Genomic DNA, 20,454 nt, shown 5'->3' on the forward strand with positions numbered 1-20,454 from the left:
AAGGCCAGGAGATATTCTTTCAACAGAGGACAGGAAGGAAAGAATATCAGCTTTGTCATTCAGGATGGGCATTAATAGCCAACAGGCGACTGTTGAATCCATTTAACAAGTGCAACACTTCATAAGAAACAGAGAAAAAAAGCAACATTTGGTCTAAACAATAGAAAACGAGACCCATGTTTACAGAGGACACCACTGAAAAGGCAAGAAATGAATTGGCCGATGCGCCTAAAGCAACAGTTTTTGACATTTTGGAAAATACGCTCACTCGCTCTCTCTGAGAGTGGACAAGATGAGAAGATCGACACCACTCTCGCACTTGTCTGCTAAATATGAAGCTGGAGCCAGGATGCCGTTAGCGTAGCTTAGCACAACAAGCAAACAAATAACTACCCTGACTCTGAGGGGAATGAAGTCTGCCCACCAGCACCAATAAAGCTCAATAATTATCTGTACAAAAGGTGTGAAAACAAACTCTGATGATGGGTTAAGTGCTGAATTAAATAAGAGGTATAACGTGTTCATGTGTGAGTGTTAGAGGAACTGGTGATGGACAGCGTTGGAGGGAGCTGACTGTGGCCGGACGTCCCGCAGAGGACACAGAGGACGAAGTGAGTTTGAGGTGTTGGTGGGTGGATTTTGTTACTTTCAGACAAAGGCAGGTTAGCAGTATCCCCATTTCCAGTCTTTATGTAAGTTAAGCTAACAGGCTGCTGGCCTTTAGTGTATAGATGCGAGAGCGCTATCCATCGTCTCATCTGAGTCCTTTGAGTTTGTGTGGAAAACAGACAATTTCTGACCAAAACTGCAGCCTTAAAGGTGTTCCGAGTCTGAAATGGTCTCCTTAGTGTGACTGATGTGTGTATGGGCTGGCTCTGGTCCAAGTCTACGCTGTGGTAATATGCAGTATTCACAGTAAAGATCAGAATATATTACATTTTTCTATTCACAAGTGCTAATAATGGACATTTCCACTTCATAGGAGTCTTTAAAGAGAAGTGATTTAAGAAAGCATGGCTTTTCGAAGTGGTTCCTTCACTTTGTCTTACGTTTTTTTTAAGAGAACTGATGTACTAAGAAGTTTCTGTGGTCAAAATGGCAGCACTGGAGTTTTCAGGTAAATCAGCGAGCCCCAATCTATTAGAAAGGAATGTCAGTATAAATACAGGATAAAATATAAATATAAAAACACAAAATAAATAACTGTGATTGGGAATAGAAAGGGTTAAAAAAAATTACTTTGTAAGAAAATATAGAGATGAACTTGGATTTTTCATGAACGTTTGCCTGATTTTGCAGCTAAAGGGAAACTGGTGGAGCTTTTTAGATTAATCTGGGAGTAGAGACTTGATAACATTGTAAAGGGGAAACTGGTAGAAAATGTCTTCAATAAAAAGCAATAAGGCACTGTTTGTCTGCTGATTAAAACCCATAAGACCAAAGTTTTCTCAAAGACATTCATTTGTCTCCAGAATGTCACGCTGTGGATAGAAACGCCAAATAGTGTAAAGAAACTTGTATAAAAAAAAAAGGGGGGGGGGGGGGGGTCCTTCAAGGGAATGACAACCATTTTTACACACATACTCTAAGCTCAAGCAAACTGTGAAAAATGTGTATTTAGATAGAGGTGCACAGTGAGATTTTTTTTGTCATATTTACATCAATTGATGAACTGATTACATAATACACTTGATTTGTGGTTTGTGTCATCTCCCACACCACTGACAAAATATGCAGACGTCAACTTGTCTCTGTCAGTACAGATACTTAAGATATTTACAGAATGGCCGTACTAAGCAATCCAATTCACCTTGTAATTCCTCTCATTTTTTTTTTTTTTTTTTTCCAGTAATACAAACATAAACTCCGAAAATATACAATGACTGTCAAAATGTGTCTTCAAGTCAAGGTGGCGTAACACTGATATTGCATAAAGTGTTGGTATAAAGCATTGTAATCATGTATCTCCATTATCTAGAAAATCCTTCATGTGTCCACTGTCATACCTATTTGGCTGTTGTGCGTGTCGTTGTCCAAAATGGACAAAGATCATGTCAGGAAGCACCTAGTTTTTGGATTCTGGGTATAACGACAACATGAGAACCTCATTTCAGCCATGTGGAGAAAAGAATCAAAAAAATATACTGTATTCTGCATTTCGACCTCAGACTTAGCTGTCAATCTTTGGATGTAGGTTATTCGATGTCACATCCCGCTGTCAAAAAAAAGAGGCAAATTCTGGTGCTTAGACTTAAGGTAGGATTCAGTAACTCTTTGGTATGGTCATAGCTGATATGAGCGGACGTACAGCTACTTGCGAGCTGGTGTCTTGTGTTTCTGATGGCTGATGGCGCTTTGGTGGAGCTGATGTTTTCACCAGTGCTCCAGGTGAAGGTCCATAGCAGAGTTCAAGTTAATGTCTGTGACATCCAGGAACTCTGTGTTGAAGATGCTGGGCCCACTGGGTGGAGCAACACTGAAGGCTGTGGCCGAGCTAGGTGGCGTCAGGTCCAGCCACTCCATCGTCTCCCAAGGCGTCTCGCTGAAAGTCATGCTGACCATCCCCTGCACCTCCGGGACAGCAGACACCTTGGTGCTGATGGGTGACAGAGGGGTGTCAATCAGATCTCTGTTGGTCAGAAGTTTGTCTTGTTGGGGGTGATGAGGTTGACGGTGGTGGTTGTGGGGGCTGCCGTACCCTTCGCCGTCTCTGTTCCCTTCATCTTCCTGTCCCCCGTCCTCAGTAGCCATTTTGAGAAGGGCCGCCTCCCCTCCCCGGACGACTGGACTTCCCAGCAGAGTCTCCAGGTGGCTCTCGGTGATGTGACCGGCCGAGTGGTCGTAAGGGAGCTGGGCGGAGGACAGGTGTTCGTAGTGTCTGTGGAACCTCGGGATGAGGAGGCCGGGACACCCTGGGGACACAGTAATGTGAGGCACAACTTTGGTTACAGAGCACCGCTCCCTCTCCTCTCTGGCGTTAGCTGGCATCTCTTGAAGAGAAAGAGGAGAGGAGGGAGGGTCACAGCAGGTACTACTGGGATCTGATACCACTGTGATTCCAAACCAATGCATGTGCTTATTCACCACTTTTTAACCATCTTGCACATACATGCACAGTGCTAGCTATGCTATGCTATCAGCATCTGTTGAATGTCACCTTACCTCCACTCTCTATGAGCACATCCAAAAGCTCGTCCATCTGCTGACTTCTGGTCAGTTGCTGGAACAGGAATGAAAAGAGTTATTCTTTTATCAGTTGAGCAACGCTTAAAAATCCAATGCAGTTCTGTCAAAGGGTTTTACATGACAAATATGCAAGCTGTCAAGCAGTCTACAAAGACTTGCAGAATAGGGTTTTGGTAATACAAACGTTTCTTGGAGACAGGCCAGTTTATTGGTTGAGATTACACTCACTGTTGGACAAACTATGTCATAGACACTGCTTGTCAAACATATCTTTGACATTTCTGTGCTGTTAATGATATCCATCCATTATCTATACCGCCTATCCCTTTCGGGGTTGTGGGGGGCTGGAGCCTATCCCAGCTACAATGGGCGAGAGGCGGGGTACACCCTGAACCGGTCGCCAGCCGATTGCAGGGCAACATGCAAGGACAAACAAACATTCACACTCACACTGACGGACAATTTAGAGTCATCAATTAACCTAATGAGCATGTTTTTGGTCTGTGGGAGGAAGCTGGAGTACCCGGAGAGAACCCACGCATGCACGGGAAAAACATGCAAACTTCACACAGAAAGGCCCCGTCTGACCCGGGGATCGAACCGGCAACCTTCTTGCTGTGAGGCACGCGCACTACCTGCTGCGCCACCGTGCAGCCCTGTTAATGATATATTAGCTAATATCGGCTGTTCATATCAGCCTGGCCAATTAGTCGGTTGGGCTCAGTAGCGACCTCTCCAAAGCGTTTGTACAACTAAAACACCACTCTGCTTCAGACTTGGTAATAAAGGGTTGAAAGTTAGTGCGGTGAACACAGCGAATGGATGAATCAAAGAGGTGCAATGCAGGTGATGGACTTCAAGAGACAAAAAAAGGAGACAGGAAGAAAAGTGGAGTTCCAGCAACGCCGATAGGTAAAATAAAATCTCTGGACAGCCAATCTCTACGGAATTTTACCATGATTTTGAGTTTACCTGCTTGACTGCATCCTCATAGCATGGGGGCTGTCTTAAGTCTGATGCATCTGAATCTGAGCTACTGAAGGCAGGGGGAGAGACCTGGCTCTTTTGGCCAACATGCCGAGGAGAGGGCAATACTGACATCTATATGAGAAATAGGTGAAAAGTGACATTAGCCCACCTATTAGAATAAGGGAGTTTACCAAATGTGAGTGAACTGCAGATTGAAAAAAAAAGAGCAAAAAGATCTATAAATCAGGCCCTGCTGATCGAATCATCTCATCACATGAAATATTTACTTTAAGAGGAGGGTTGGCGTTGTGTTCTTGTAAAGGCAAAGTCACCAACATGTGAAGGAATATGTGATGAAAACAGATGAACTCTGTTTTAAAGAGCAGAGCTATGACAAGAGTGACAATGAACCTCATCACAAAAGACAATTATATAGAGTCAGAGGCAGACACAAACACAAATGAATAGAAGAAAGAAAAACGGTTACGTGACTGTGAGGTGATTCAGATGAAGTACATGACACTGACATGACAACACTGCAAGTGCTGTTGATGTCAACGTAATATTTACCTTTGGTTGCATATTCTCAGTCTTGGCTGAGCCACCGTGGCCACAGTCAGTTGAGTTGGGAAAGACTCCCTGAAGGCCTCTTTGGTCAGAGGGATAAGAGCAGTTCACCGCCTGGCCACCATTCTTCTGCTGCATCTGTAGTTAAATAGTAAGTAGTTCCACAATCAATGAATTTGCCCAATTAGATTTATTTAAAAATCGTCCATCCATGAATTCGACATACCTGCATGTTGCGTGCTCTATTATTGCCATGGGGGTGGGGGTGACTGCAGCCGTCTCTTCCCAGCGGAGGTGACAGCAGGTAGGAGTTATTAGGAGACGAAGGCTGGGGGCTGCTAGAAGGCTTTCCAATGGGGGAGTCTTGTGGTGAGCACTGTGGACTAAGGAAAGCCGACATTGTGGAAGGGCTGCCAGAGGACGGGGTTGTGTCCATACATTGTTGCCCACCGGTGGCCCCCATATTGGGGAGGGGGGCATTGCAGTGTCCCATATCCTCCATGCAGCTGCCAGGAGAGCCCTTCAGCTGTTTGGGAGAGGACAGAGGACAGCTGGAGGACAAGGACATGGGCTCCTGCTTGATTGTCACCCCAAAGAAGTGCTGGCCCATCATGGCTGGAGTCTGCTGGTGGTGCATGGAGGGGTGAGATGGAGGAGGGATGTTGTCCTGCGTTGCTCCATAGCAGCGTTTCCTCTTGTGGAGCTGCATCTTCAGCTCTTCAACCTAAAATGAATGGTGACAAAGGTTAACTTGTCAATCAAAGAAGATGTTTTGTTCTTAAACATTGTGTCCTCTTATATTCTATGAAGACCTCAACCTCCAGAAAGGCTTATTATCGACTGACAGGCTGCTGGTTACTCACTTGTCTCTGTTCCTGATGCAGCTTCCATGTCAACTCTTCAATCACCTTCTGCTTTTCCACGAGCATCTTATCTTTTTCAGCTTCCATGCCATCCATACCTCCACCTTCCCCCACCCTCAGTCCTCCCCCGCCCAGGCTGCCTCCTCCCAGACCGTCCTCCATGCTGAGCTGGGCCGGAGACGGCTGCAGGGCGAACTGCGTTGGTGAAGACATGGGCACATCGCTGAAGCTGTCGGGGAGCGAGCCGCTGAGGGACAGCTCGGAGGAGGCTGGAGAGATTGGAGGGGTGGAGGAGGTGCTGGGGTAAGGGTAGTAGCCTCCCTGGGACAGGGCGCTGGAGGAGGATGGGGACTGGTAGGAGGACAGAGACCCTGTGGGTGTGACAGGGAAGGTCACTGTGGTGATGTCAGAAGAGCTGGAGGGTGAGGAGCCAGCGTTAGAGTCCTTGAAGGGTCGGAGTCGCTCGATGAGGGCCGTCTTGGTGCCGGAGACGGGCATGCCGCGAATACGCAAGTGCTGCCTGAGCTCTGATACCTTACACAGTACAAAAAGAGACATTAACGTTAACCTCCTTTATATCGTACCTCCAGCACATTGCTGATCTTATGTTCATTTTACTTTATAACACCTACTTTTAGGTCATCCAGATTAGCCGGCAGGGGCCCAGGTTTGACCGGTGAGATGTTGCTTTGGTTGGGATATGTGTTCTTGACCGGGGAGGAGGAGTTGCTGTTGGTTTGGCTGGATGGACCACTGGAGCTACAGGCTGATAGCTGCTCACTGGCTCCTCTAGAATGGGAGAATTGAAGTGGGTCAGTAAACATAGTAAAGTCAAAATAGCAGCAGTGGAAACGTACATTGACTTGGTATCACTTTTAAAATAAAACACCATTTATAAATGGATTACAAGTTGTAAATGATGACTTTATTAATGGTTACTATGTCCTCTACCTTCTAGATCAGCTGTAAGCTGCTGTAAGAGCATGCTGAATTAGCTATTAGAAGTCCCTGTTTGTAGTGTACCCATGAATGTACAGACAGCTGGCACTGGATTACTTTTATATCTTTTATCAGATTTCTTATTATTTGTCCATAAATGTGACTTACTTCTGGGTCTGGGTCTGGGGGTGAGGCTGGTAGCTGAAAGCAGGCTGCCGCTGCTGAGCCTGGGCCTGGGCCTGTGTCTGTGGACTGTGTGTGTGCTGCTGTGACTGCTGCGACTGTGGATGTGTGTGAGCGTGTTTCTGCTGGCTGAGGATCTGCAGCTGCAGGAAAAGCTGCTGCTGCTGGAGGAGTCGGGCATAGGCCGAGTCCATGGGCGGAGGGGACTTCTCTGCCTTCTGGTCTGGAGGAATGTACTGGTGGTACTTGAGCTTCTTCACCTTTGGCTTCACATCTTTGGGCTTCTTGTGTCGGTTCTTGTCTGACGTCTTGGACTGTTGAAAGTAAGGAGGGTGAGATTGTATGAGCGTGCAAGCTGATGGGCTTAACTCAGCACTGGGGAAAAAATATTAACTATAAAGTGAAGATGGAAGTAAATTCTTGTTGCTGACCTTGACAATAGCAGGAGCAGGTATTGTGGGAGTGGCCTGGCCGTTGTTGGCACCAGACAGGCCTTCATCCTGGCTTTGATCAGGTGGATCTCGGGGTGCACCTCCCTGTTCACAAACAAAAACAACACACTGTTTACTGTCCTATTGGTCACAGTGACGCTCTGATGCTTGCTAACATGCTCACAGTGACAAGCGACTGCGTAATGAAAGTCTTGGTTTGGCATGTTGGAATGCTAATATTTGCAAAGTAGTACTAAACACTGAGGATGATGGGAATGTCTTTAGTTTTGCACGTAGTATTTGATCTACATTAAACCTGAAGCTGGCACTAGATGAAAAGTCACTAAAGTTATTACAACTCATTCTGAGGGCAGTGGTGGAAAATAGCTGATTACATTTATTTGAATATTTTCGTTTAGCGTGGGCCGACGCTAACATCTGTGGAGCCACGCTGCTAGCGTGGCTTGAAAAAATACTCAGTGCAGCTTGAACCAAACATTGTGCATATTAAGAATACATTGGTCCCTCTTCTTGTTGCGTTTGGAGTGTTTAGACGCTCAAACAGGTTTATCCATCAAGCTGTTTTATGATCCCCGCCTTGTGCTAACACTTAGATCACAGCATATAATAAACGTGAATGAAAGTATACCAATGACTTCCTTCATCTGGACACTATTGTTACCATAGATTTTTATGATTTCAGTCTAAATTTATCTGTTTTCCTCATCTTCCTGCAATACTGATTTCTCCCTCAGGATTGTGAAGTTGGGCTGAGGAGGCATGAGGACAGTCTGTCCTCCAAACGCAATAATTACACTCAAAAATGCACATGTATTGATGTTTCATTTGCAAAAGTATTAAACAGAAATAAGACAGTGAGAGTTGGTGATTCAGTTGAAACATTTTAGAGAGAAGCTCAGCAGATATAAACAATCCTGTTCTGGCATGAATTTCAATCAAGCGACCGTTGCTGATGGCGACCGTTGGAATGAGGTCATGATGAGTGAAAGGTAAGCACTGAGGAAATAAAGGCAGCTGTGCTGATGGGACGGCTCAGCGTGCAGGAATGTGACACCTGCCTAGTTTAACTCAGCCCAACGGTCAGTGGAAAACAGCGGAGGCCGAGGATGGTGGTGCAGTACACTTTGCCACCACAGGAGGGCAGAAGAAGAAAAGCAGTGGCAACACCTGCTAGAGGTACAACAATGTCGGAGTGAAGACTGATGGAGGAAAACAGAGAGGAGACAGAAGGAATTCTGGGATAAAAGGCATCTTCTACCTCCGCGCCGTCAAGATAGAGAGGCATCCTTTACCTGTCGTGGGCTGGTGAGGGCAGGTGAGGAGGAGGAGGAGGGCGTGCTGCCAACAGCCTCAGACGAAGGGCAGGCCGAGCTCTGCGACTCATCACTGTGGTGCTGCTCTGGAGACAGACTCTCACTGCTGCTGTCCTCCTCAAATGCATAAGAGTCCTCCTGCTTGGGGAACTTACCATGGTTTACTGGAAGGAGAGCAGAGGGAGAAGGGTGAGCGGTCAGTAGGCATTACCTTGAGATCAGTGAGGAAAGGAAGAGGGACAACAGAGCATGCGTCTAACTTATAACTCCAGTTTGTTACAGCTAGGGTCTTATTTTCGATGTTTGGCCACAAGAAGTCAGATGGGGCGCGTTTATCCAGATTAAACCACCTTATTTGGTGGCCAAACTGAAGGTGAGCATATGCAGAATACCTGTAATAATCCCTCATTAAACAGGACACACAGCTAAAATAAGGACAGAGGGTCTGTAAACCCTGATGGCTGCCCACAACTGACAGTTTGGCTAACAATTCTACCATCTGACCTGTTTCAAAGCCGTGGTCGTCTGACTGCTTGTGTTTCTGACTTCTTTTTAGTGATGTCACCACATTTCCAGATCTCAACAAATAAGTTCATTGTCTGAAAATTGCCAAAAAACATCTTATTGAGTATAATCTTGTAAGCACAGATATGAGCGTTGGCCAAAATTCTGAAAGTAAGATCTAAGTTCAAGGCTTGATTAACAAGCAGGTGAAGCGGCAACTGCCCAAGACCATCAGAGGGGCCAAAGCCTCCATATTTAATGTTGTATCAACACTAACAAACACTCTAGCTCATGACTGGTAATACCTGCTGTTTATGTGCAGCTTGCATCCATATAGCAAACCACTGTACGCTATGTGACCAGCGGTATTCACACACAGCCTGTCTGTCACTGACACCTAGTACGACACTCAGCCCGAAGGTGTTACGCTGTGCGGGTGACCGCCACTTTACATCCACCACGCTCCTGATTGGCTGGGCTGATAGCGACTGCAGCTTTCATTGGAGGAGCTAAGAGCGGCTATCTGACAGAGCTGAGGGGACAGAGCCAGGGGAGGGAGGTGGCAAAGGTTGGTGTGTGTATGTGTGAGCGTGTTGTGTGTGTGCAGAGGTATACGTTTCTCCTTTTGTATCCAAACATGTGACAGGCAGGAACAGACCCTGGTTTCAATCACAGCACCAGGCCCATGTGCAACTCAGTGACCTCGCAATACACACAAACGCACACACTCCCAGAGCTTAACACTCAGCTTAGTGCACAACATTGTCCTAAATGCCATTTCCTCCCACCTGTTCATTTTTAACTCCTTCCCTCTCTGCAGTCACACACACACACAACAACACACACACTGAATGGGTCATGTGTGAACGTGCTTGTCATGGTGCAGTTTGTCTCCACGAGATGCCGTCCAGCACATGCTGTTTCCATGAGTCTTTAATTCAATTCGATGTCACCAGGAGATTGAGACAGCAGAATTGCAGGAACTCTGCGAGCTGTGCACACTTCCGCTTTCCAAGTGGCTGGTTTAGAAGTTACGGCGGGTCACATAGTTTTCAACATTACTGGACAGAGGTTGAAACAATCGTTGGGAGTGCTGTGGACTGGGATATAGAGCTTTAAGGTGAGGGGTTAATGCTGCAGGCGAGGGGAACGCAACAGCCTGGTCCTGTCACAGAGCTTTGTAGGTGGCTGAACTGGTGGCCTGTTAAAGCAGAGACAAAGCAGGGAGGAGGAGGGATGGGACAAACATACACACAGGTACACCCACACATACACACAAGGATGCACTCAGACTCAAACACACATCACCACTTCTAAAGAGAAAGGGTGGACCCAAATACAGCTGCTGTTCGTCTCAATAAACGGCGCTCCCCTCCTCCTGCAGAGGTAGTGTAAACCAGCTGACGGCAGCTCGCCGTCTCCTTTACGCAACATGTTTACTGGAAGCTCAAGGGGGCAAACATAAAACTGCTAAAACGCCAGAGTCTAAAATACACTAGTTGCACTGCCAAGAATGATATAGAGAGAGTGAGTAACATGTTGAGTATTAAAAGACAAACAGTGCGAGGACAGAGGGCCACATTCGGATGGCTTGGGCCGATCCTTCGCACAGTCCTAAATCAGCGCAGTGTCTAAGCATGCATGTTGTGCATTTCCTTAAATCAAACACGGGGAGAGGCGGAGGTCTCCGGAGGGCTCGCATACACCTTAGTCCACCATATGCATTTGTAAAGAGAACTGCCAAAGCTCTGCCTCTTTGAGATAATCTACCTTTTCAATCCCACAATAAGAGCATTTTTGGAGATCTACTCTGGGTTCAGGAGATTTCATCAAAAAATGTAAATAACATTCTGTGTGCAGGGCATACAAATAAATACATTTTCCTGCCAAGACATGTGGATCGCATTAAGAGGGAACAACAGGAAACACGTGTTGAGAGAGTCCAGTAGAACATAAAGGAGGGGAGATCAAGACTCACCAATTACTTGTTGAGTGAAAATGGTGCTAGATATTTTCAATTCATGGTTAATAAATATTTACTAATGCTTTATAGATCAGTTATTAGATACAGAAAAGAATCAATGTTGGCTTTAGCGAACCTCATGGGTTGTTGGTTACTGTTCTATCTTATTTATGAAGGGCACATGCAGCTGGCAGTGATAATAAGCTGTTAATAAATGGATTTTACTCTTAGTAAATTGTCAAAAAACACTTCCTGGTTCCATGTATTTTCATGTTGTGACCTGTGATGAGTCCTATAACATGAACAGTTAGTAAGAGAGGAAGTGAGTTTGAGGGTTTGAGGGCACAGTTAAAGTATCAGATGTCAGATCTTCAGTCACTCGCAGGATAAATGTAACGTCATCATGCTGGTGTTACAAACGCTTTCGAAGGTGGAGGAACACAATGCTGATGAATCTACAATAAACATTCTATGTGCTTGTTTGACAAAATGATGTGACTGTGTTGAAGTCCAGCGCTACAGTCATTAAAGCACATGCTTGCTTGAGTCGATAACAATCTCTCACAGAGTGCTTTGTACTGCTTAGCTTATGACTTGAACAATGGTTTGTTAATACACACACACAAAAACACACAAACGAGTAGTCATGAGGAAGGCTCGCTCTCCTCTTCATGGAAACAAACTGATGCTACTACCAAACACACACGTGTGGAGTCACGCAGCCGGAGCTGCAGCAGGTGTTAAAGGTAGGTCACACGGCACGCAGCGTCTCTCTGCTGATACCTGTCATCGTGACGGCAGAGTCTAGGGGAATGATATTCTTTTGGACCAGCTCCAGGGGCCCCGGCCTTAGAGCCAGCTTCTCATTCAGGTCCTGGGCGAGCCGGGCTCGCTTTAGCCTCATCTGAGCCTCCAGAGAGGAGCCGTCTGAGGCCGGGTCTGCACAACACACAGCAGCACCACACCATCAACAACATGGGACACACCTGGAAACACTGCCTACACACGTCTGCACATACTGCACTGCATTTGCTCAAGGCTGCATATAAGTACAATTTAGTTTGGTATTTCTTTAATTAAAAAATGTATTTTGATCATATAGACAATTCAAGATTGGTATATGGGAATTAAACATGATGCCACATATAATAATTGAAGATGCTAATCCAGTAACATACATTGTTGGACTGCCATTCTGTGGCTACTTTTTAATTAAAAAAAGTATAATTTTCACCTGCTGTTAGCACACTAGCCACGCTAGCTCCTGTTGTTCATGCTTACTCCCCCACAGAGTACATTTCAGGCAGTAACATTTAAGCGTGAACATACAGATTGTAAATCATAGGAGATTCTTTAATTGTTCTATCAATGTCCACATTTTGAATCTAGAATATCTGTCTACTACAAATAGTGTTTTGGTTTTTCCATCTCATTTTGTCCATCACATTATTCATTCATGCAGTTCAACCCTGCTGTATTTAAAGCTGACACTTCCCCCAACAAACACATTGCACATGACTCCCCTCAGCCATCAATAATCAATATTTCTGTTTTGGATCTAATATCTGTTCAGCTGCTGCGCTCCCAGCACAGCCAGATACTTTGAGTGCTAGAAAAATAAATGGAGTGGCTGTAATTAAAGGGCAGCATTGGGTGAGATTTTCAACCTTCCACAATCTCCCTCTGTTAAGTCCAGTATAAATAATCAGGGCCAGAGCTAACCTGGCTTGGCACACAGTCTATCCACAGCACTCACAGGACTGATTACCCAGCAGTGAGGAGAGAACACCACATCAGTTTGATTATCTGAGAGCAAGAAAGAGCAACAGCACTTATTTGGTCAAATATAATTTTAGTGGGATATTTCTGAGGGCTGACATAGGATACAGTGCCAAAATGAAAGGAATGATATTGAGCTTTGTGCTGGACAACTCAGGTAGAGTATTACTGGCTGATGAAAAATGGAGCTGAAATGTAAGACTTCATAAGAAACTTTCAAAAATAACTTTAACATCAAAACTAAGTTAAGATTAATGTGCAATATTGAGCATTTTTATCCTCCAGATACAGCAAATATTTGCCTTAATGTCTCACTCGCATTAGACTTGTGTAATTCTTTAGGAAACTTAGAGGACGAGGAGGACAGAAGAATGTCCCTGAAGGACGGGGAACGGACGGGAGAAAATATGGAAGGAAGGAGGAATATTCGGGTGGGAGATAATGGAAGACAACACGGAGGAAGGAAAAATGGACATATGGAGAAAGTGAGGAAGAAAAAAAAGAATGGGTTGAAAGATGATATGTGTATGATGTATGCTGACCCCCCCCCCAACAGGATCCATGAACAGAAAAGGGATGGATGGATGGAGGAAATGAAGAAAGACCGTTATGGATGTAAGACATTATGGTTGAAACAAATATTGGAGGGATGAATAAAAGAATAAATGACACAAAGAAACATGGAAAAAGAGATTGAAGAAAGGCAGAAAATGCAGAAAAAGTATAAAAAATGAAAGAAGAGAGGAAAACAATGGACGAAAAGGTGCATGATGGGAAGGAAGGAAGAAAGGAGGGATGAAGGGATGCAACGAGATGGTCAGATGGTCCAGTATGCCAACCTGGATCCAGCGCCCTTCCCGCCTCAGAGGGGAGGTGGGGAGGGATCAGCTGCCGGTCACGTTGGCGAGCCGCCGCCTTCCACCAGCAGGATGACATCATCATCTGTTTATAACTCAGCTAGCCCACCGTGCCTCCCGCCTCACCTGTCACTGACTGGCCTGATTTAAGACCTGATTTGACATCGCGGGGACACATGGAGCTTTAAGTGTGTTTCGACTGTGTAACCAAACTACTTAAAAAACGTGTTCGACCGTGGCTGCGCTGGCCCGCACGGGCATGCTGTAACATTATCCGGTGTGTCTGGAGCTGGCTTACAGACTTTTAAACATTCTGCAGCAGAATTAAAACACACGACGCACTTTAAACCTACTGTAATACATATACCTGCTGACTGTATCTGCCCAATGTAAACACTACACTAAGAGGTAAGACATATGGTGCTTTGGGCAGAATTATTCCCTTTGTGTTTCCATCCACTGAGGATTAAAGCACCGCTGCCGAGGGAATGAAAATGGGGTGTTTTTATGCACAAACGTTTGCAGGAAAAAGCACAGTAAACCTGCAGCTACAGCCCTATTATCTTTATGAGGAAATATTAGATTGTATGTGTGTGTGTGTGCGTTCAGACCTGTGGCCAGCAGGCAGACAGTGTGCTCCTATGCAGGCCACACGCCAGTCAGGCCTGAGAGGCTGGGGCGGATTCTTGAATAGCCTAATAAACACCAGATGTTCGCTGGGTAATATATACACAGACCCTGTGCCGTGTCCATCTCCCCAGCAGGAATAACACAGCCAGGCTGAGCCAGCCAGCATCGGGGGGATCACATCTACAGCAGCACAGAGGAGAAGGATGCTGGAACCTCCTGAAAATGGCTTCTTTCTGGACATAACGAGCCAGGGGGGGCGAATTATTTCGCTGCTTTAGAGAGATTTAAAACATCTAGCGTGTGGGTGTAAGAAAGTGTGTACCAACAAACACAAGTCTTTGAAAGCCTCTCGCATCTGCGCCACCGCCTGCAATCAAGAGATAAATAGCCAATTGAAACTTCTTTTTCAAAAAAAAAAAAAAAAAAAGTGCTTGGAGCACCGTTGGCCAATTGCAGTTCTCCTTGCTACCTTATCTGTGACAGACTCCTAGAAACTGATAGGGCCTCGCCGGGCCCCTGGATTCCGTTCCCCCGCACACTTACCAGCAGTTTATCTGGAGGCTGGAGCCTCTGTGAAATGGCAAACGGTGCCAGAGATATCATTCGACAAATCCCTGGCCTGCAGTCCCAGTCCCCTTGTTGTTCCTGCAGGCAACTAACCAGGGGGAAAAAAAACACACTACATGCTGCACACTGCCATCGCTCACTGCTCCCATGTTTGCCAGGGCTGCAGTTTAAGGAATTGATAAGATCTTAGTTTATAAGTGGCTGTCTGCTGTGTAACGTCTCATGCTAAACAAACTTTCTGATGAATATTTAAAATTTTGTATTCCACAAGTGCACGGCAGAATTACTTGTCTTGTGTCATGTAGTGCAGCCTGTTGGCAGTCAAAGCTGAGGGAGATAGATTACAGTGCTACCATGACCCAAAGAACACGAGAGGCCGTTAGTCACGGCGGTGAGGATTTAAGAGTACGCCCAGTACAGTCAGGTCTACTTGTTCTCATCACTGTGTCTTACATGACATTAAAACCCCAAAGCCTCGGCCTTATAAATGGCAGCTCACGCTCCATGCTGTTGCGCTCAGGCGCGCCTCTGCTTTGATGTGGCGCTCCGCAGGCGCTGTGCTGTAAACAGGTAACGTCTCTGTAAATCTGGCCCGAGCAGTCACTGATTCTTCTGAGGCCCCGAGCCTCTTCCAGCACGAGAGCATTCCTCGGCGGTCACTCACCGACCTGTCTGCCCTACTTGCTGGCTGCAGGCGCTATCTGCCTGTCTCTCTGCCTGTCGGGCGCACGCTGCATATCCACCTGCTTCCTCCATGTCCACCCTCGTCTCTGTCACTACCTGTGGATTTATCCGTCTGTGGAGTCTGGATCCGCTCGTCTTTAGAGCATCTGTCATCTCCACTGTTTTCCTTTCTCCCTACCTGTTTCTCTCCGTCTGTTTCTAATGCTTTAATCTGCAGCGTAAGTCTTTTGTGCAATGGCAGAGTTTCTAAATTGACCTCAGCTCTAACGCAAGTTGACGTTTCTCCTCTCAGCGAGGAGAGTGCAAGAAAAACTGTATGTGCTAGCAGCAATCTGCAGGTTTCCACTTTGGTTCCAAAGAAACAGCTACAGCAGCTGATTTCACTGATTGGCTGCATCGTTCTGGTTGGAGTTCATCAGTGAAATCATCTGCTGACTCCTGAGTCTCCATCCTTTCTCCCCCCCCCTCTTCTGTTCCCTTACAAGCAGCTGACATCTGATTTAACTGTTTCATTTCAAAACTACAACAGGTAATCTCAAATCAGTCATATCTTTCTCTTTTCACATATGTCAGAATCAATGATGTGATGTTTTTCACAACTGCCCTCCAAGATTTTTAACAATAATACTGATTGAGCCAAGGGGACCTTTAACTAAAGGGCAAATTTGAAAAGACAGTAACCACTCGTGGACTAAATGCTTGAACCTTTACATCCACATTGCTCTCAAAAGCTGTCACCACACACAATGTTAGATTTCTCATTGTACTAAATTATTTTTAAAAAATTCCTCATTTGTCTACTTAATAGCTAATTGCATCATTAGTGTATTTAAAGCTACTCTCACTCACAGTGTGAATGTGAACGCTTCCAGACACGACAGGCATCTGTTTTCAACAATAACTGGACTGGACACTACCTGCCCAGCGTCAAACACTAAGCAGACAACGTTAGTGAGTAGCTGGTGAATGTAGTGGAGCATTTAGCAGCTAAAGAGACAGATATGTTCCTCAGGAGCTGGTGGACACCACAAACAGAGGAAGAAGAGGGTGAATATTGGGTGTAAATTTGCCAGATGGTGTAAATAGGCAACCGCTTGCTAACATGTTGGCTATGCAAATTGTATAGAGTGATAATATGGGTTAGGGTTAGTTTCAAGCTTTCTTCACTGCCCCCAAGTGGCTGAAAAAATATTATTACAGCTTTAACCAACTTTACACCCAGATTCTAAAAAAGAAACCAGTACCAGTCAAATATAATGATCCTGATAATTGTCATGTGACACAGCTCAGCGTGGAGCAACACCCACACACCGTCCTCGTCTTATCCACAACTCTCTGTTGTTGTCGCTGACCAGCTAATCTGCATTGCACCCAAACAGCTGATTTAATGGATGCAGGATTTGCGCTCGCCATAGTGTGACTGATTGTTGTGAAGCTTTCTGCATCACATGCATCAATCTATATACCATGTGGTCTCCAAGCATTGGATCGTGACCCCTGTTCATCCCTGTACGGCACGAGTGCACTAACCGTTACAGCCCGATGTGACACGCTTTAGTTTAAAGTATCTGATTGAAACACGTTTCCTCTCCTACTCCTAGTGTCTGGTATCTATCCATGAAAATAGTTTTGGTTGGATTTTGTTTGTGCTGCTCACAGCACTGCAAAACAACATTTAAAAAAATGGAACAGCAACATCTTGAGACAGTGTCTCCATTACTGTGGATAATCAGCAAAACAAATGGCGGACAGTCTCTGCAGGGACTATTTCTTCAGTAAAAACACAGCATGGCTACATACCCCAACAGATAAGTGGAAGCAAAGGGTTTTTATGTCAGTTGGGGTTTATTTGTACCTTTATATCTTATTTATACTTGTCCAAAGGGTTGATGTGTTCCTGTGATTGTTCATCATGTGTCTCACCCTTTCCCTCTGTCTTACTCACACTGCAGTCTAAAAGCGAGTCTAAGATTGTGTGTGTGTGTGTGTGTGTGTGTGTGTGTGTGTGTGTGTGCGCCTGCATGTGCGGCAGCTCAGTGATGGAGGGCGTTACTCACGAGGCATGATGCCTTGGTCTGCCAGCTGTTCTCGTGTCCTCCTCTGCTGAAGTCTTAACTGTAGGACTGAAGTTGGAGGGAGGAGGAAGAGGAGGAGGAGGAGGGTGAGATAGATGGAGGGGAAGAGCAAAAAGAAGGGGAAAGATGAGAGAGACATGTGGAAAGACAGGTAAGGGACAGACAAAAAGCGGGGAAAGGCTGAGAATTCAACCCACTTTAAATTTCATAACTCGAGCTTGTAGTTTGATTTCATTTCACGTCTTAACCTCCAGGCTGAATGAACACAAGCTGCTGGTGTCAGTCTGGTGGTTCACAGACGCACATGTGCGTATGTATGTATCTATATCTGCGTACGCATGCAGACAACACAGAAAAAAAAAAAAAAAACAACGCTGCTTGCTCACAAATATTTCTGTGAGCAGGATGTAGGGAATGATAAACACAGCTCCTGGCTTTTAAACAGATCTGCTCGGCAGTGTGTGGTCTGCAGCGTGTGTGCACGTTTCTGCGTGCTCCTTGTGTGTGTGTGTGTGTGCATGTGCGAAGAAGTGGTCTAGGTGGGAGTGCGGGGCCATAAACATAGAGTCTCCCCCGTGTCTGTCGGTCCGCTCGTGTCTGTGGCTCTTTTGCTTTCTTTCCCTTTCTTTGTACATGAGTGTTTTTCCTCCTCGCTGTTATCTGACGGTCTCTCGGCGAGACCCTGGATCTGACACACGAGTATGAAATGTTCCTCCTTTTCTGCAAGGCCCTCGCCGCTTTCTGCTCGTCTAATCTATTCCTAATGATCTCCATCAGGTGGTTCCCGTTCCCGCAGATTTAGCTACATTCAAGCATTTGATGAATTTCCTCAAGCCTTCCACCTTTGATGTAATCCCTGTTTTCGAGCAGTTGCACTGAGTATCGGTGAGCTCGGGTGCCACATCGGAGCGCTCTCTTGGGAGAGCACCTCCATTATGTAACAGCAGGCCCTTCCCTTCATCTGACATCTGCTTTAGTTTACAGTGAGGGGGTCGAGACCTGCTGGTCGCAACATCACAGAGAGCAAACGCAGGCATTAGTTCCTGACTGAAAGCTGACCGTTAACATGTCAGTTTTTTGTCATCTCCCCTCCAATAATGACCACCCGTCAATGCGTGCAGGCACACAGAGTCAAAGAAAACACAAGTCACAAAAGGAATGCAGCAGCTAGTTTTAGCTAATTCTGCAGAGAGTCTTTGATTTGAACTCCAGGGATGGCTCCTTGCTTCTCTGTGTTGTATTTACTGCGAGGGTTATCAGTGAGTCTCTCTGACGAAGCCATCACATAATCTGCTCTTTCTCCTTTGAGAGGGAAGAAGTTGGGGTTTTACAGCTTTGCTCACAAAGCAAAACATTTGGAGCAGAGAGTTTATATGAACAAAACTGTTCAAATGGAACCCACATCGCCTAATCTCTGACCCTAAATTCTGTGGTAGATCTGGCCTTGTTGCTGTTATTTGTGGTGCCTCCACTGTTTTACTTGAGTGATGAGAATGCAGCTGCATTTTAAGTCAGCTTAGATGCTTATGCAGCTTTGGCCTCTGTCATGGAAAAAGCAAGGTGACAGTGAATGTACCTTGTAGTATTGGTTAAGGGCTGGCTCCTCGCTGCTCTGCTCTTATGTTAACTGAATAATTCTGTCTGGAAAAGCACAGCAGATGCAAGATAATCTGCCTTTTTCCTCAAAAGCTTTGTCATTAAGGCAGATTCTTTAACAATTTTGCACATAACTCTCTGCATTCATTTCTAACACAACCCACGCAGCCCCATCCCGAGCTATGCTGGAGGAGTTCTGTTCATTTGCCGTGCTTCTAACAAGCTAATGTGACACGCTGACTTTACAGCGAGGCTCGGAGAAAGCAAGGTGACAAACTGCATGTAACTGTTACTGTAAGCTCATTCTGCAGAGGCTGCTTTGATTTTAACTGAAGGAACGGCTCTTTGCTGCGCCGTGTTTACCGAGAGCTTATCAATAATTCTGTCTGAAACAGCACAGCAGCTGCCATATCATCTGCTCTTTCTCTGCAGAAAAGCAGAGGCTCGGCTGTCCCGACCGCAGAGCGTACATGTTATAGAAAGAGGACCTGAGCCAGGCTGTGTAATCACAGATCACTGAACCATACGATACTCGGCCTCCCTCACTGTTGACTTTGAAACCAAAGACATTTGTTTTAACTCAGGCTTTCTTGACAACAAAGGACATACAAATCCACAGCCACATTTACAAGTTTTCAGATTTATAGTGTAAATAAATTATCATTTGGCCTGGTTTGCACCGGTGAAGTGGTGATAATTACACAAGCCGGTGTAGTGATATTCTGATTTATGGTCCTCCTGTGCCTCGCACATCCACAGCCACCACACGGAAAAGAAACAAGCTAATAATAACAGCGCACTTTTATGCTTAAACTCCAACATCTCAGCGAAAGAGACCAGTTGCATTTGTTCCATGAATTCTCCTGAACTTTCCCTCCGCTCTTGCAGGAATGTGTTTGCGACAGATGTATGAGCGCGACTGTATAACTTCTAATAAACAGGTATCCCTAAATGAAGTATTAGGTTTATTTTAGTCTAATACCTCGGCATAAAGTGAAAATCTACCTTAAAACACATCTCACATATTTTATTCCTATGGTCTTGGACAGTTTTAGGCAGATTTGTGAACGTGAGCCAGAGCCAGATGCAGGGGAGCCAGCGGTCCACCATTAAGATACAGTTTCTGGAGCAGCTCCATTGACAGTGACTTATAGTCAACAGTGGGATAGTGGGGTGATGAGGAAAAAAAAAAACACGAGTGTACAAGCCAACCAATTCCACAGGTAAGTGCTTTTTTATCTGCTGCCAGACCGCCATTCAGTGTCAGCGGAGGGTGTCTCGGGTTTGTCTCTCACATCACTACCAATGGTCAGCTATGGCAGAAATA

At 45.5% G+C, this 20,454-nt stretch overlaps 1 protein-coding gene across 7 annotated transcripts in view; it reads right to left on the reverse strand.

Moving 5' to 3' along the window:
* Positions 1–2,227: 2,227 nt before the first annotated feature.
* myocd (myocardin) overlaps positions 2,228–20,454 on the reverse strand; it is an 80,362-nt gene continuing 62,135 nt past the window's right edge. For 2 of the 7 annotated variants that reach the window (XM_070991222.1, XM_070991225.1), the window contains 11 exons: positions 17,514–17,579; positions 8,452–8,636; positions 7,139–7,243; positions 6,693–7,021; positions 6,218–6,374; positions 5,586–6,119; positions 4,949–5,446; positions 4,726–4,860; positions 4,159–4,287; positions 3,163–3,220; positions 2,228–2,990 (listed from right to left, as the gene is read on the reverse strand). In XM_070991222.1, the coding sequence (XP_070847323.1) occupies positions 2,374–2,990; positions 3,163–3,220; positions 4,159–4,287; positions 4,726–4,860; positions 4,949–5,446; positions 5,586–6,119; positions 6,218–6,374; positions 6,693–7,021; positions 7,139–7,243; positions 8,452–8,636; positions 17,514–17,579 (2,813 nt within the window). In that variant the 3' untranslated portion in view covers positions 2,228–2,373. The remainder of the gene's footprint in view (positions 2,991–3,162; positions 3,221–4,158; positions 4,288–4,725; positions 4,861–4,948; positions 5,447–5,585; positions 6,120–6,217; positions 6,375–6,692; positions 7,022–7,138; positions 7,244–8,451; positions 8,637–17,513; positions 17,580–20,454) is intronic. The other 5 variants (XM_070991223.1, XM_070991227.1, XM_070991224.1 and 2 more) reach the window with 4 other exon arrangements.

This window comes from Chaetodon trifascialis, chromosome 21 (assembly GCF_039877785.1).
Source record: "Chaetodon trifascialis isolate fChaTrf1 chromosome 21, fChaTrf1.hap1, whole genome shotgun sequence".
Classification (NCBI taxonomy): domain Eukaryota; kingdom Metazoa; phylum Chordata; class Actinopteri; order Chaetodontiformes; family Chaetodontidae; genus Chaetodon; species Chaetodon trifascialis.